General features: G+C 40.3%; 1 protein-coding gene across 6 annotated transcripts in view; it reads right to left on the reverse strand.

Annotated features, from left to right (window-relative positions):
- The window catches only part of BNC2 (basonuclin zinc finger protein 2), a 481,226-nt gene that overhangs the window by 266,770 nt on the left and 197,338 nt on the right, over window positions 1–17,118 (reverse strand). For 3 of the 6 annotated variants that reach the window (XM_069576624.1, XM_069576623.1, XM_069576627.1), the window contains one exon: window positions 14,160–14,243. The exons of the other annotated variants lie outside the window; for them this stretch is intronic. In XM_069576624.1, coding sequence (XP_069432725.1) covers window positions 14,160–14,243 — 84 coding nt within the window. The remainder of the gene's footprint in view (window positions 1–14,159; window positions 14,244–17,118) is intronic. 6 annotated transcript variants of the gene reach the window in all.

Consider the following 17,118-nt stretch of genomic DNA (forward strand, 5'->3'; position numbering starts at 1 on the left):
CCTGCCACACCAACCTCCCCCATTCAGAGCTAATCAGCATCTCTCCCTGAGTGTGCGCCCCACCACCCACAGCCTCACATTCCCAGACAACCTGGAAAAGGATGCCCAGGCACAAGTCAGAGTGTGCAGGATTAATCCCCCCATGGGCACACTGCTCAAGTGAGGATGAGCACCAACGGGTAAAGGTTTCCCGCTTTTATTAGGGGGAAGACATATTCATGAGGTGTCTCTGATAGCCCCAGCGAGAGTGAGCACCATTAACAGCAGGACCACAGCAACTCATCTCCGTAGTGGTTTTCCCTGGCCCTTCACTTCTACTCTGGGATGTACCCAAAGTGAGTATCGACATACAAGGCACTGTCGCAGCATCCGTTTGCAAGAGGACCTAGATTAAGTGGGGAGGATCCCCTGGAGAAGGATACGGCAATCCACTCCAGTATTCTTGCCTGGGAAACCCTATGGACAGAAGAGCCTGGGGGTTGCAAGAGTTAGACGGGACTTAGCTACTAAACCACCACTAGGTTAAGTCAGCTTCCGAAAGATCCTATGCTAACATAGAATCTGACTGTATCAAAATGAGGGAAGAGATGAAATGAGATATAATTCACGGTAAAAGGGAAAAAATAAATGATAAAGGGAGAGAAAATGGAAAAGCACAGGAAGGCTAGATCTTTCCACTCAGTAGAATGGACAACCCAGGGAGAAGCTACACTCAGAAAAAATCTGAGGGGTATAACTTGCAGCCCTTTACTTTTTCCACCAGGGCTTCTACTCAAAAGGCCAGACTATACCCCACAGCTTTTCATACACTCTGGTCATATGCATCATTCTTAGCTAGAAAAAGGACATGTAGCTTCCCACATTGCCTTCTCAGCTCTCTGAAACCTGCTTCCCATCAGATCTCAGAAGCAAGCTCGAGTAACCAAGTCAGCCCACTGTTATTAGTCACTTCTTTAACCCAGAGGGCATCATGTCCCACCATGTGCCTGACTCCGATCAGCATATCCCCTGATTTCAATACTGGTTTCACAAGCACTGTCTTGAAAGGCTTCCAGGAAACAGACTCAAACTCCATCAGACATATCTGCATAGTTCAACAGTAACTGAAAATCCAAGTTGCATAACCCAGAAAAGAGCCAAGTGTAACAGAGAAAATGCATCCTTTCACGTAGTGTGAGGTTGTCTTACGCCATAGTTTCTCTCATTAAGCAAACTCTGAACAAAGCATTCATAGGTGATTGGTCTGAAATCTTTTAGTGGTTACTGATTCACAAAACCACAGAAATAATACATATTCTGCTAACAGTCAGAGGATGCTGTCATGGCACTATAACCACTGTTGAAATTGGGAGATGTGTGGCATTCCTATGACGATGACACAAAACTCTTGAAAACAATATATCCAAATATCCTTTTTGTCAATGTGGAAATGTCTAACGTTGGCAAAGACCAACAGAGAAGGAAAAAAGGCCTAACTGTTTAGGGCAAAATGAAATCACAATGTTAAGATTTTTATGATACACATTCCTAATTGCCTTGTGAATGGTCCTAAAAGGACTATGCTCTAAACCCATTCTCTCAGTAAGATGAAGTAGGAACAAGTCATCAGCCTCTATTCATAAAAGTCAATCAAGAAGGAATAACCTATGATTTTTCTTTTCAATAGTTCCTTAGATAAATTATAGGATACTACTATCAAATTCTGTTAAAGAACAAAAGAACGTCATGGAATAGGTAAGCACTCTGACAGCAAGATCAATCAAATGGACAGCTTTGATTTAATTTCCCATAGGCAAAGTTTTCATTTGGGGACATAGAAAAAACAACTTCATGGAGTCCGGGTTGCGGCAGGAGTGAGCACTAAGAAAGCAGACAGAGTAAATAAAGGCAAAGAAAATCTAGCAAAAGTTCTGAATCAAATACTAACTAATGACACTAGCAATTTTCTTCTGCACTAGGATTCTGTTTAGCTTTTTTTTTTTTTTGAAATGTTTCTGTTTTCTACTCTCTGGCTGACAAGAACACTTTCCATTTCATACAAAAGATAACGAATGTTCCTTGCACGTGTTAGACATGGACTTATATGACTGATGGTTATAAACAAAATTCCTTTGCACATCAAAGGAAAAAAAAACTTTGTTTATTCAAGAAATTCCTAATGGTTTCATTTATAAGTAAAACTTTCTCTTTATTTGAGATCCAGTGGCACAGCAGAGTATAGCTGGAAGACAGCAGGTAGCTCTCATAATGAACTTTGCACAGTTTTGAGAAAATAATATCTGAAGGCAGTTCCTTCTTCTGAGGTCAGTAGATTAGTGGTTCAAAAAGAATAAACTATCCAGGGAACATCCTGAGATTTAAAAAAAAAAAAAAAAACCTACACAACTGGAGGGGAAAAGGAGGAACATTCTCACTAATTAAAATTTCCAGTTCTTATGGTCCCTCTACATACACAAACCCCAGTCAAGCAAAGCCTGCAGGATCAGGCCTGTACTAAGAAAAAGTATATCATCATCATATTAATTGTATTATTACCTCATAATGCTAACCAGCCAGGTTTACACAGAAGAGATTAAATAACAAGATAATCTTATAAACAATGCTCATTTCATCAGTGTACCAAATAAGTTTGATTAATATCTCTGACTGTTCTAATTAATTTATGCACCCACATGCTTTAATTTACACAGACAGACACCTACACTGGGGTAGGGATAGCCACTTTTTCAACGCCTTGAACTTTGATATAGGTTCATGTTTAGACTTCCCAGCGGTGCTGTTTTAGTTCCCCTACACTTCAAAACTGAAGTGACTGTTAAAATACCTTGCATTAAAGTTGAAGTATGCAGAAAGAAAATATTTGATCAGACTCAATACCTATCTCCCCTGCCAACTTGTAGATGCTGAATTTTAGTGGGTATAGTTTCATTCAATCTTATAATCAGATCCACTCACCCCTAAGTTGCGAACTTACCTCTTCTTAAAATATCCCCTTCAAAGCCTTTTTTGGATATATAAGTTCACCTCACTACAGCATCAATCCTAAACTCCTATCTTTGGTGTAACACACTTTCTAGTGACTGAGAGTGGGGGGAAAAGGCTGCTGATTTTTAAAAAACATATCATTTCTACTAATATTAGGGCCTTGGATAAATAATGTACTCTCTAGAATGCCGTATTACCACTGCGAGTATCACAGAAATAAAACAATCCATAGAGGGAAGAAAATTCAACTCATTCCAATTGTTTAAACAGGAAGGTAAAAAAATGACATTTCTGAATCTAGACCCGTTTACAATAAGCTATCAGTGACATGATGGTAATGCCAGCACTCCATGAAAACCATTAAGAAATAACAACCTAAAGGAATATCCTGGTGTCAGGATTATTAGTACAGTTCAGTCACTGTACAACTTCCACGGATGGTTTCAGTGTAGGGATGAATCAGGCAAGCAGAAAGATTTTTACTTGTCTCTGATATAAAACTTTTATTTATGTATTTAATCAATGTTTATTTGTAGGACCTTAATACAATAACAGATGTCAGCTACATTCTATCTGTTCTTGATTATAAACTCCTAGAGGGCAGAGACCCTGTCTATTCAGCTCACTTTTTATAGGACGCAAACACAAGTACCATACCCAAAAAGGCACTTAAAGATGGTTTTTATAACAGTGATTTCAAGGGGACTTGGTCTTCTTCTGCACTCCATGAAACTCCACTGGCACATACTGAACACTTAAGAGTGACAGCTTTACATTCTTGAGCAATTCCATTCTTCAGATGTCGACAATGGCACGTTTCTTTTGAAACAGGGATTACTTAGATGGGACAATTTCCACTTCTTAATGTTCAAGGGTTAGCTTTTGTCCAATATCTAAATTCTATACTAACTGACAATCCACCCTTAAAAAAAAAAAAAAAAGCCAGACCCAAACATTCCACTTCTTAGCATCAAGTTTGCACCTGCAGCATGCAGAAGGTGCATGCTGCTCTTTTCTTGGGGTAACATGCTAAGACCACTACTGTGGTACCTAAAACTGGGGCCTCTTTGCATTCTTTCTGTCCATTCAAAGCATACTGAACAAGAGACACACTGCGTTAAATAATTTTCTACGATAAAAACTTAACACAGTCATATAATGCTTATAAATGCTAACGGAATAAAAAGCCAGTAGACAGTATTTTAAAGGTTCTCACACATCAGAAATGGAGAATTTTCACTAACTAGGTAATCTGGAGCAAGGCTTTTAACATTTCTGGGCCTTGGTTTTCAAATCTGTAAAATGGAGACCTTACATTATATAACTTCAGATTGTTTCCAGGTTTAAATTTTGAAATCACATGAGTCTCAAAGAATCTCACACAAAGTGAGGTTCCATTATCCAGACAAACAAAAGGCTTTTCTTCTTTCTTTTGTGAGTGAAGGGAGACTGTATGTTCTCAATGTAAATTATTTACTATGCCTAGCTCCAACAAAATATCCAAACAGAACATCATGAGCTATTTTTGTAAACAAAATAGGTGGATATGTAATGATATACACATTGTATGTATGTACCAAATGCATATACATGCACACACTCCGAAACACACAATTCTCTCTATTGTAGCCAAGAATTAAAATACTTTCCAGTTTTCTCATTTTTTCTCTCTCCCTCTCTCTTGAAGCCAAGAATTAAAATACTTCCCAGTTTTCTCATTTTTTCTTTCTCCCTGCATGAAGCATCTATGAAGCTACTATAACATGGGAACTCACATAAAGTAAAAATATAAGCGTCTTATTCAACATTTCGTATATTAATAACTGACAGTTCCTAACACATTCAGCTGAAGTTAACCTGGTCCTCTGCAACCTCAACAGCATCCTCTCATAGGAACAGCAGTACTGAGAAAGGATGCAGAATGCAGTCCTCAGGCCATTCAACCAACATCCACTTCATCTATAATGTAACTGAAACATGCAATTCAAGACTTAAAATTTACAAATTAAATATTACTTAAGCAGACAGTGATAGTAACAACAGCAGAAAAATAATAAAGAAGGTCGTATAGATGTAGGTGTTAGGTAAAAGACGACCGGGACACCAAAAAAAGTGTCTAACAGGCTTTAATGGCCAAGCGCTACCCGGCGGGGTTCCCAGACCCGAATGAGGCAGGTCAAGCCCGGACGTGTTGGGGGGTGGTTTATATACGCTCCTTATGAGGGATGATCTGGCAAGACCGCCAAAAACGGTACGGTTAGTAGATGGGGGTTCCGATAGGTTGTTAGGTCGAGGTGTTGCGGGCTGATAGGTCCTTTACACGGCAGGGGTGGGGCTTGTTTTAGCTGGCGAAGTGTGCTGTCATTGGTCCTCGGGATCTGGGAGGGGCCTTCCGTTAGGGACTTTCCTGCCTGCGGGAGAGAGGCGGCCCATCATGGCCCCCGGGTCCGGCCTTACTCAAAATAAAATGTGGTAGGTGACTTAAGTTCATGAAACTACTTATTTTTATCTTTAATTTACTAAAACACTTCCAGAAGAAAACTTTGAGCAACTACTGAGTATATTATCACTTTCTTTTTAATTTAATTTTTATTTTATAATGGAGCTGTAATTGATTTCTATATACTTTCAGGTGTACAGCAAAGTGATTCAATTATACTTATACATGTATTTCTTCTTCTTCAGATTCCTTCCCCGTATAGTTCATTAAAGAATATTGGAAAAAGTTCCCTGTGCTATAATAGTAGGTCCTTGGTAGTTATCTATTTTATATATAGTAGTGTGTATATGTTAATCCCAAACTCTTGACTTATCCACCCCGCCCCCACATTTCCTCTCTGATAACCATTAGATTTGTTCACTATACTATCATTTTCTTATTAGAGAAACCAAAAAATGCCCTATGAACGCAGTGATTTATTGCAAGTAAAGAAAGAAAAACAGGTGTTTTATTCAAAATTTCCTAGGTTCTCTTGGATCCCTATTCTTGGAGGAATAATTGTTAAAGCATCTAAAGGCAAATAATCTTTAAATGATAGATATGTGAAATTTTCAGGAAAAAATTTCTTAGTTTTTATCTGCTTAGCCAATAGATGTTAGTAGATCCATTTATATAACAGCAATAACCCGTTCACATCACTATTTCCCAGTGCCCCAACACACATATATCAACTCCTTCAATCCTTCTAACAATGCCAAGAAGATAGAAGAACACAAGTCTTCCTATTCTGTTCCACCAATTAAAATTAAATTCAAAGATCAATACACACAAGAAGCATTATCCTAACTACTGGTTACTCCATAAGACATCAGGAAACTTGAGTGTTTTGATCTGAACATCTTCTTTCTATCTCAAGTAAGAAGGAAGATGGTGACTCAAAACCACAAATTTCTGGCTTTCATCGAAACAATTCCATTCAAGCGTCCAGGTAAAGGGATAATTTAGTGAGTAGTCTGCATTCCTTAAAAAAAAAAAAAAAAAAAAACTAACTAATCCAGTTTCACTCATGTTCCTTGGGAAAAAAATCCACCAATGGTCATATACAAGTTTATATTAAAATGCAACCTAAATTGTCTAAGTTTACAACTGAAGTAATTACAGATATTAATCTTTTAACTAGTTGCAGCAACATTTGTAACACTATAAATGAAAATAGAACTGCAGTTTGTTTCTTTGGAGGATGGAGAATGAGAACAGGTTCTGAGGAGATATTGAATATCAAAGGATAAAAAAAGTGAGGAAATGGAAAATGAAAAGATAAAGGAGACACACAATGAGGGAGAGAGAAAGGCAGTGACATAGCTAGGGGACGGACAGGGCAAAGTGAGATAAGTCATTCCTAGCAAAATGGCTCTTGTCGAAACCTTGCCAGGGCTCTGGACCATTGCCTCTGCCTGCAAGAGGGATGACTTCTTTGATGGTTTGTTAAAAATGCTTCCTGTATCTAAACAGCCTCATTTTATTTTTTCAGATTCCTGCATTTTTAAATAAAAGTTCAAATTTGAAGACTCTGCTCATGTGTAAAAGGAATGACTTTTATTTTAGAAATGTACTTGGAACCTACACATCATTGCTCAGCTTAGAGCTCAAAACCTCAGAGATGTCCCAACATTCCAACCTGACAGTCTTGCCTTTGTAAAGAAGTGAAAACTGCCTCTTTCCACTGTGCCTGAAAATTATATTTGAAATCAGTCTTCACTGATTGTGCAAAGTCTTAAAAATAAATACGTGCATCTTCTTGAGGAGTCATCTATCACCAAAGGGAGCTGATTGTGTTCTCAAGAAAACAATGTAGATGTGCCCAAAGTGAAGGAAGCTCTTGAAAGGACATCCAAAGTTGGTCATCAGAAATCGTCCTCCAGCCTGGAATAGGTATGCAGAGCAAAGGTACCCAATACTGTAGTCAAAGCCAGAATCCATGAAAGGGTCAGCTGTGAATCAATTCAGCCTGACTCAGCCGATGAAGAACTCCATCGACCCACTCCCTGTGACCTGAAGGCTTCTTTCTTTCTACCCACCCACCTATCCTTCTTTGTGCTCTTAATAAACCCACTGGTTCTGACTATAGGCCTCAATACCATAAAGCATCCTTTCATGTAAAAATTCATTAAATACTGTACCACTCTCAATATATTGATCCCACAAACTGTAAGTCCATGAAGTGGTTCAACACGATGTCATCACCACAGAGCAACTTGTTTCATTTACAGTATCTGTTTCACTTCTACTCATGAGCTAATATAATTCAATTTTTTTTAACTGCACACAGGCTGCTAGACACATGTGCATGGCAAATGGAATCTGAACTTAGCTTAACAGCCTCATTTATTCCTGATGGTTTAAATTATTTCATCACAATTAATGACACCCCCTCAGCTTCCTGTGCAGCGCTGCCAGATGTTCAGAGACCACAAAGCCACTCTCTTCTTTGACGGCTGGTGACAAGTCGTCCTCTGAAGGACATTCCCTAGGCACACGGACTGGATGACACCTCCATTGCTTTGCACCTCTCTGCCTCCCAGAGTAACCATGTAGAGGAAAAAGCAGGAAGGCATGAGCAACCAGCAAATGCATTAGCGAGAGCAAATTATGTGAAGTGATCTAAACTCGAAGGAACTTGGCTCCTGCCACAGGAGTTCCTAACCTTGTTGTTTTATGAAAGCACTCTTCGCCTCCACCTTCTCAGCCACTGGCATCCACTGAGTGCCTGGCCTGGCGTCAGTCCTCGGGGAACACTGAAGGACATGAAACATACAAGCTTTTCCACAGGGATCCTTTTCGGCTGTGGTAATTTTGTTTTGCGGGGTGTTGTTTAAACTTAGAACAGTATCTTCAAGTACCATTATCTTCTTACCCTGTTCAATAGGCACTTCCCATAGAAACACGCAACATTTTGGCAACTTGGGGTGAACAGCTGTGCCCTTTTTTCTCTGTAAAGCTTTACTGAAGTGCAATATAATTGAGAGGCCAAAAGTTACAAACATTTCAGGTATACACCTTGATGGGTTTCCTTTACCTCTTTTTCTCAGGCTTAAGTAGGATTTCTTCTTTTCAGGAGCTGTTGGCTTTTTGGTTTTGTTTTCATTAGGTTTTGTTTGTCCTTGCTTTGTTACTTTTTAAAAAGAACAAAATGAAAAAGAGACTTCACATTTTTCCTACTTTGAGTCTCACATGGGCAAAGCCATTTACTTAAGAGTAAAAACAATTTTTTTCTTCTGAAATTCATAAACAGTAATTTTCTTATATTCATCATTTGTTTCCTAGAAAAAATAAATTCGCATAATGACAGGTAGCTAAGAGGGCAGCAGAAATCGTAAACACGAGCATTGTTACAATAAGAATCCAATACTGTGGCTCTAATTTGGAAAACGCTTTCCATCAACTAGGGAACATGTGGCAGACATTTTATGGATTATTTTTTAAATGTTTAAAAAAAAAATAAAAACGCTGATCTTATTCAGGGAATAAGGGGCCTTTTCCTTTGCCAAAAAGTGTACTAGGAAAACTGAAAGGCCACCTGGGTCAGCCCACCCTATAGTATGAACATAAGCTATAAGAGCATTTTGGAAAATATTTTTAAACTGAGATGAGAAAAAAATCAATATCAATACAGATTCCGAGCAGATGCAAGAGGCTTCTGTGCATGTTAGTGATTATGTGTGTGGCCTACACAGGCTAATTTCAAATGCCTCCAAAACTCACTGTACATTCTCTTTTATAAACTATTTGGGATTAAAACTAGGACCTTATCCATATCAACTTTGACAATGGACACAAATATAGGGTAGGCTAATCAAGCCAAACAAGTTGAATTTTCCCCCTCATGGATGGCTTTTTAGGTCTTAAATGACTACTGAATTTTACCAGACATGCTACACTTAGTGTTTTGACAGTTGTTTATTAAAACTACTTTCCGAGGAAGTCCACGGAAACCACCAGTCTAGCTTTTATCAGAATTGAGACCATCAGAGAGAAGTCGCGATGATGGTATACTTGCAGCAAGCAGACAACAATAGGAAACTCTAAGCACTCCCAGAGTTGCATCAAATTTTCCATGGACCAAAACTAAAATGAAATCGTTCAATTACTGAGAGGTAGATAAGTAAAATAAACAACTAATTTCATACAGCGAAGTTGAGAGAAAGTCATATGGACCTCATTCTGTTGTCTCCAAACACATTTTATCGGAGGGGAAAAAAGGAGCTGAATCAACTTTAAACTCTCATGTAGGGATGTATTGCTTGTGTGTCCCTGGCAGATGTGGAAAGGAGATGAAATGGGCAGGGGAGAATCAAATATCCCATCGCTGCAGGTTTGCTAAGGGAAAGAACACTGCAAAGATCTCACATCTGGCAATCATTTGTCAATAGCTGGAAAGAGAGCGGCAGGAAACTTTCTGGCTCTTGGAGAAGATGAAAAGACAAAAACCATGTGTCTCACACACACACACACACACACACACACACACTCCCTCTCTCCTCTCTCTGCAATGGTACAATGACTACTACACTTATTCTCCACCCCTCCCTTTCCCTCTAAATTTAATGATCTTCAGATATACTCGACTCCATGGTCAAAAACATGCAGTCACTTGACTTGTTAAAGCTGCAGTGTATGTACATTTTTCAAATAAACCCCAGGGCTGATGTTAGAAAATCAAAATCAGTCAAGCATAGACCGCCTGGTACTTTGGGCAGGAATCCTTGTGGTTTAGTCAATAAACAGAATCTGAATGAAAGACACCACAGTCACTAGACAGTAACGTTTTGAACAGTTCTTAACCTGAACGGGGGCTGGGGCATGTGGCTGTGCTTAGGGACCATGGACATGGCTGCCCATCCCCCCAGATGGCTCCCTCACCCTGTGACAGGACTGCTCAGCACAAGGTCATCTGCTGTTCCTAACACACACACTCAACAAGAAAAGGTGAACTTATATTTGAGAGATGCTGGGAGTGAATTTGGGGAGGAAACAACTTGGTGGTGGTGGCTTTAAATCTATTCAATAGGGTAAGAAAGGGAAAATCTCAGTTTCCGGGTGTTCATATGGATGATAACAATATATAAAATTTGCTAGCTTCATTATGAGTTCACAAAAATGACCAGCTTCGCCCCATTAGGTTTCCCACATAATAAAAAGTTTTCAAGACAACTCGCACAAAATTAATTAACTTTTCCCAAATCCTAGGAATGTAAACCTGTTTCTAGTGATCGATAGGCTTCAATGGGCAGCTCAGCTTTGCCCTTATGCTGCATTTAACCAGCCGAGCGCATCCTGTGATGCTGTAAGTGAATGCTGCAGGTTGTTTAATAACCTGGCAAATTCACAGTAGCTTGTCAAATTATTACAGGAACAGTGTCATCACTAAACAAGCCTGATCACGGTTAATTACAATGCAGACTAGAGAGCAGCCACAATTGTTCATTAATTACAGGAAGCACCTCATTTAAATTTTATGGAAATTTACACTTGCACCCCGGTATGTCTGGAAAAAAAGTGATCCTTCACGCATTCATAGAGGAAAGAAGTCTGTGATTTATGAAACATCACAGTAAATTGTGTCTAATCAGGTACTGAAATACTGGATTATTATTTACTCTAATTTTCTAAGCACTTCAGTGGTGAAAAATACCAAGTCAAACCCCACACCTTACATTTCCAACCAAGAAAGGAACTGTGCTAGGCTAAATGTAATAACACACGATGAGGTACAGTCAGACTAAAATAGTCACCTTTTTTCTGACTAACAATCAAATATTTAACAGCAACCAAGGGAGGTCTAAGGGCTTCCCCAGTGACTCAGACAGTAAAGAACATGCCTGTAATGCAAGAGACTAGGGTTCGATTCCTGAGTCCGGAAGATCCTCTGGGGAAGGGAATGGCAACCCACTCCAGTATTCTTGCCTAGAGAATCCCATGGACAGAGGAGCCTGGCGGGCTACAGTCCATGGGGTCACAAAGAGCTGGACATGACTGAGCAACTAACACTAAGGGAGGTCTAAACTACAATGTCCATTTCCCATAAAATAATTATATAAAAGGACAATTTGGGGGTCTGTACATCAGTTACCTCCAGAGCTAAAGAAAGTACACAGTTTCATACCCACTTCAAAAGCCACTGAAGAAAATCCAGAAAGTTAGACAGTGAACCTAAAGTCTGAACTGTCTAGCTACTTCTCTAAATCAAGTATATTAACACACACAAAAAAGCAGATAACAAGTCAGGCACAGACTTCAATGATGACAGTCATTCAAAACCAACAGCATATTCATGAAAGAGTGTCAGGGATCCTGGGATTATTAAATAATAAAGCTGCTAAGACATCTGAAATTTTGGGACCAAAGGAAAGGGTTAAAAGAAAACAGGTAAGAGGAGAAAGGGGCTCCCTGAGTCCTGAGATCTCATGTCAGCAAAAACACAAAAGCAAACCAGTTATGGGTGCCGTTATGTCTAAAGGAAAATCCTTCACAGAAAAGGATATAAACAAGCCAGAGCTCCTAAATCGAGGTATACAAGAGGTTATTCTCAGAATCAAGAGGCCAAACAGCAAATCCTCTCGTGGTTATAATGCCTGGCCCCGCGGGAAAGTCTGAGATCCAAGCAGGAAAAGTAAACGACCCTGGCCAGTTCTACGGTGAGTTCCCTGGAGTGCAGAGTTGGACTAAAAAATAAGAAATGGCTCATTCGATAGGAAAAAAAAAAAAAAACAGAATACACATACCATGGCACGAATGAAAAGGACTCTAAGCTAAAAGCTAGTCCTGGAATTGTTAGCTGGTGAGGAATATATTGAGTCTCAAGTTTATTATGACAAACATAACATGAATATGTACCAGATATCATCAGAATGCATAGAAGCTGTATTTAGAAAGGAACAGGAAAAGAGAAAAATAAATGATTCAAATGGGTCCCAGTTAATTCACCAGTGCATCATAGTTGACTTATCTTTTTACAGATTCAACTTTTCCATACTGTCCGCCAAAATGCTGTTGCAAGAGGAGACATCTAACAAAATGAGCACTTTCTTTTCTTTACCCAGTAACTTGGTCTTCCTTGCAAAGATCACACAGCAATGTCAACTCCACAATATGTTTAGCCCCCTACTACCACGGTTTCACTTCAACGTGTAAATATACATTTTCTCCCTAGGGATGTCAAAGCAATAGGTTCCACTGGTCTCTTTCAGGTTTATTTCACACACCCACATCTGCAAAACCCATTGCTCTTCGCACCATAACTCAACGTTCAAAAACAGATTATCCAACAACCACCCATGACAGACCATTCCAGGTGATGAGTCTGAAGAACATCACTCGTCCCCCCAACCCCGAAGGGGTCAAAGATCAGACTACTCTTCACGAAAAGTCTTCCATCACTCGGCACATATGTGTCACAACCAAGTTGTAAGTTTTCTAAAACTGGGAAACATATGATCACGTCTCATACTTGCCACACCTGATTTTCTGTTGGATCACAGCCATACACCACCCAGACAGCACCAGCATAGGGCACTGCAGAGCTCAGATGGTCGTTCCGAGGCCAGGAGCAGATGTGCAGAAGATGGCGTCCCCTTCAGAACATCATAAAAAATGAAACTTCCTACGACCACCACTTCCACCATCACACCCACTGTGAAGAAGCCAATTTTTAGAACTATTCTCTTTTCTCATGCAGGGTGTCTAAATCAGTTAAAAAAAAAAAAAAGTTTTAACACTGAGCTCACTATGCTTATCCCCTAAGTCTTAAAACTTAGAAAATGATGCCAAACAGAGGCCCTAAAAAATAGTATGGGTGTGCTCACACTAGGGAGGTGCCATCCACATGGAATCTTGAGCCTGCATTTTTGCATCATTGATACATACATTCCTTAACTATTAACAGGTACCCAGCAGTGGAGGTGGGCCTTGGGCCAAGATGTCATATTTATATTTTTAATCTGCAACATACCACTCCGCTTGTAATTTCCCAAGACCATGCAATGAATTCCAAGTCAATACTTGGATGAAAAATGTTCTTTGCTAATAAACTTAATATTACACCAGAGGACCTATCTCCCAAACCATGAAGAAGAAAGATAATATTATTAACTCCTATTTTTCTCATACAGTGCCCAGCTGAACAGCTTCCATTCTCCTGAGCTGGGAGACTCCAGAGCAGGAAGCATGGCTGGCTTGCCCATGTGTCCTCAGAGCCTAACATCCTCTCAGCACGCAATAACGATTATTTGAAAAGAGGAGTGCAAAGATTTCCAGAGTGCCTCTTACATCCTGGCCCTGTGCTAAATGCTAGGTATGTGGTAGAACATTTAATCCTCATTAGTCAGCTATTAAGGGATATCTCCATTTCACAGATGAGAAAGCTAAAGCCCAGTTAGGCTGGGTGACTTGCCAAAGGACTCATGGCAACTTGTGTCAACCTAGGCAGGCAGCATTCAGAAACCATGTTCTTATTCACTGCTGTATATACACCATGTCTTAACTTCTTGAATGAGTAAACGAATGATCTCTAATTACAGACAATTTATCCTGAAAAGAACTTTTTGCTGCACAGATGCTCCACCAACCCCTTTCAGTCCCAGCAGCTGCCGGATGGCATCTGATATATCTGTTCAGCGTTCAGAGACCCCTGGTACTGTCACAACACCCCCGACTGATAAAACAGTAAGACTCCGACCTGGACTTCCAGCCTCTGGTCTGGCTCCTCCAGGTTTGGGCAGAAGTCTGCACCCAGCACTCTGCCAGCACATGCCACTGGGACCTGGGGGAATATGGCCGAGTTAGATGCTGGGTGTGGAGGCTGTTGAGAACTGCACACACACACACACACACAACCCGAACACAAGGACATCCCAGCTGCAGCTCTGCAACAGGCCGTCATGGCCTCACAGGGTTTGAACACTCGGTAGGTCAAATATATTGTAAACATCATACACCCAAGTTTACTGACTACCAAAAGGTAAATTCTAAGAAGAAAAAATACACATAAATATTGTTGTCCCTTGTATCCACGGCATATAGCACAAAAGCAGGCATTTCATATCCGTGGACTGTAGGAAGGAGGAGAGAGGAAGGGAAGTCGGGGGAAAGAAGGGAGGAAATGAGGGAAAGGGAAGAAAAAAATAAAAACAATTTCTGCTTGAAATTGTTGGCTTTTTTTCTCTTACCTTTCTTAAATGGGAATTCAGAAAACTGCATTCTATAATGTTAAAGTTCCTTTCCACTCTTAAAATACCTGTTCAAGTTTATTTTTTCTCTTCCTGATATAGGCCAATAATTACCAACATGTACTATTTACTTACTGTATTTAAATTATATTTAAGAGCCTTATGTCTGCTGTAACAGTACAAATGACAAAAAAGGTATGATTCAGTGAATGTTTCTCTGTATCTAGAATCTTACAGTGAAAGCCACTAAGATTCCCTTTCAAAACTGTTGCCTATTATAATTAGCCAATCTCATCATGAAATATTACCTACAATGGCACCCCACTGCAGTGCTCTTGCCTGGAGAATCCCATGGATGGAGGAGCCTGGTGGGCTGCAGTCCATGGGGTCGCTGGGAGTCGGGCGCGACTGAATGACTTCACTTTCACTTTTCACTTTCATGCATTGGAGAGGGAAATGGCAACCCACTCCCGTGTTCTTGCCTGGAGAAGCCCAGGGACGGGGGAGCCTGGTGGGCTGCCGTCTATGGGGTCGCACAGAGTTGGACACGACTGAGGCGACTTAGCAGTAGCAGTAGTCACTTGGCTTACTTCATTTTTAAATGTTTAAGATAGAGAGGGACTTAGATTCCATTGAAACCTATTTTCTGCGTTTTATAATTTTCTCTATATCACTACTCAATATTTCCAAATATATACTACCTCCATTAATCATACAACTATCTTGTTGTTCAGCCACTAAGTCGTGTCTGACTCTCTGTGACCCCATGGACTGCAGCACACCAGGATTCCTGTCCTTCACTATCTCCCCGAGTTTGTTCAAAGTCATGTCCACTGAGTCAGTGATGCCAGTCAACCATCTCATTCTCTGTTGCCCCCTTCTCTTCCTGACCTCAATCTTTCCCAGCATCAGGGTCTTTTCCAAAGAGTCAGCTCTTAACTATCTATGTGTATTCAGATCTCAATTCATCAATCAGCTCCATCTCACCTGTGTCTTCTTTCCCTCTCAAAGGGCCCCGTCGGTGTTTTTTTAACTCCAACTGGGATCACCTATGCCCATCAATTCTCCTTCTTCAGAGATCATTTTTTAGCCAAGCGTGCTGCCTTAGAAAGTATTTCCTTCTTTCTTTTGACCAACAAATCTGTTCACTTTTCTAAATTTAAACAATTTTCAATAAACTCCACTTTGCAAGTTCACTAGTGAATATCACTAACATATTTTTTAAAGAACAGTCAACCTTTCAAGCATTTTTAGGTCCAAACTGTCTGTTCCTTTCAACTCTCTTATTCTTTCTTCCTGCCTATTTCCATAAGGTGATGTCAATAGAATGAATATAGGCTGTCTTTGAAATTAATCACTCTTCATCCATGAATTTCCTCACTTAGAGCCTGAGAAGGGAAAGGAGCTCACATTTACTGAGCACTTGTAATGTGTGAGTCGCTGTGTGGGTACCTTCAGTTCAGTTCAGTCGCTCAGTCGTGTCCGACTCTTTGCGACCCCATGAATCGCAGCACGCCAGGCCTCCCTGTCCATCACCAACTCCCGGAGTTCACTCAGGCTCACGTCCATAGAGTCAGTGATGCCATCCAGCCATCTCATCCTCGGTCGTCCCCTTCTTCTCCTGCCCCCAATCCCTCCCAGCATCAGAGTCTTTTCCAATGAGTCAACTCTTCACATGAGGTGGCCAAAGTACTGGAGTTTCAGCTTTAGCATCATTCCTTCCAAAGAAATCCCAGGGCTGATCTCCTTCAGAATGGACTGGTTGGATCTCCTTGCAGTCCAAGGGACTCTCAAGTCTTCTCCAACACCACAGTTCAAAAGCATCAATTCTTCGGCGCTCAGCCTTCTTCCCAGTCCAACTCTCACATCCATACATGACCACTGGAAAAACCATCACCTTGACTAGACGGACCTTAGTCGGCAAAGTAATGTTTCTGCTTTTGAATATGCTATCTAGGTTGATCATAACTTTTCTTCCAAGGGAAAAACAGTGTCTCTTGATGTAAGGTGGGTACGTTACATCAAGAGAAACTGTTTTTTCCTTTAAGCAATCTTATGATGGTAAAGAATCTGTCTGCAATGCAGGAGACTGGGGTTTGATCCCTGGGTTGGGAAGATCCACTGGAGAAGGAAATGGCAATCCACTCTAGTAATCTTGCCTGGAAAATCCCATGGATGGAGGAGGCTGTCCGGTATAGTCCATGGGGTTACAAAGAGTTGGACACAACTGAGCGACTTCACTTTCATTTTTCGTGGGGTATGAGGATCTACATTTTGCAAAAACAAAAGAAAAAAAAGGGAAGCTTTAGAGTAGGTAAATAACTCAGAGGCACATGCTGGAAAGTTACAAGGCCCAAACTTAAAATGAGAACGAGCAAGAACATATGTCAAAGAAATTAATGAAAAACACATAATCGTTGCATTTAGTGGCGTCCATTCTAGAGGCATGTGTGGATGTTTCATATGTTA

Source organism: Ovis canadensis, chromosome 2 (genome assembly GCF_042477335.2).
Source record: "Ovis canadensis isolate MfBH-ARS-UI-01 breed Bighorn chromosome 2, ARS-UI_OviCan_v2, whole genome shotgun sequence".
NCBI classification, from domain to species: Eukaryota; Metazoa; Chordata; class Mammalia; order Artiodactyla; family Bovidae; genus Ovis; species Ovis canadensis.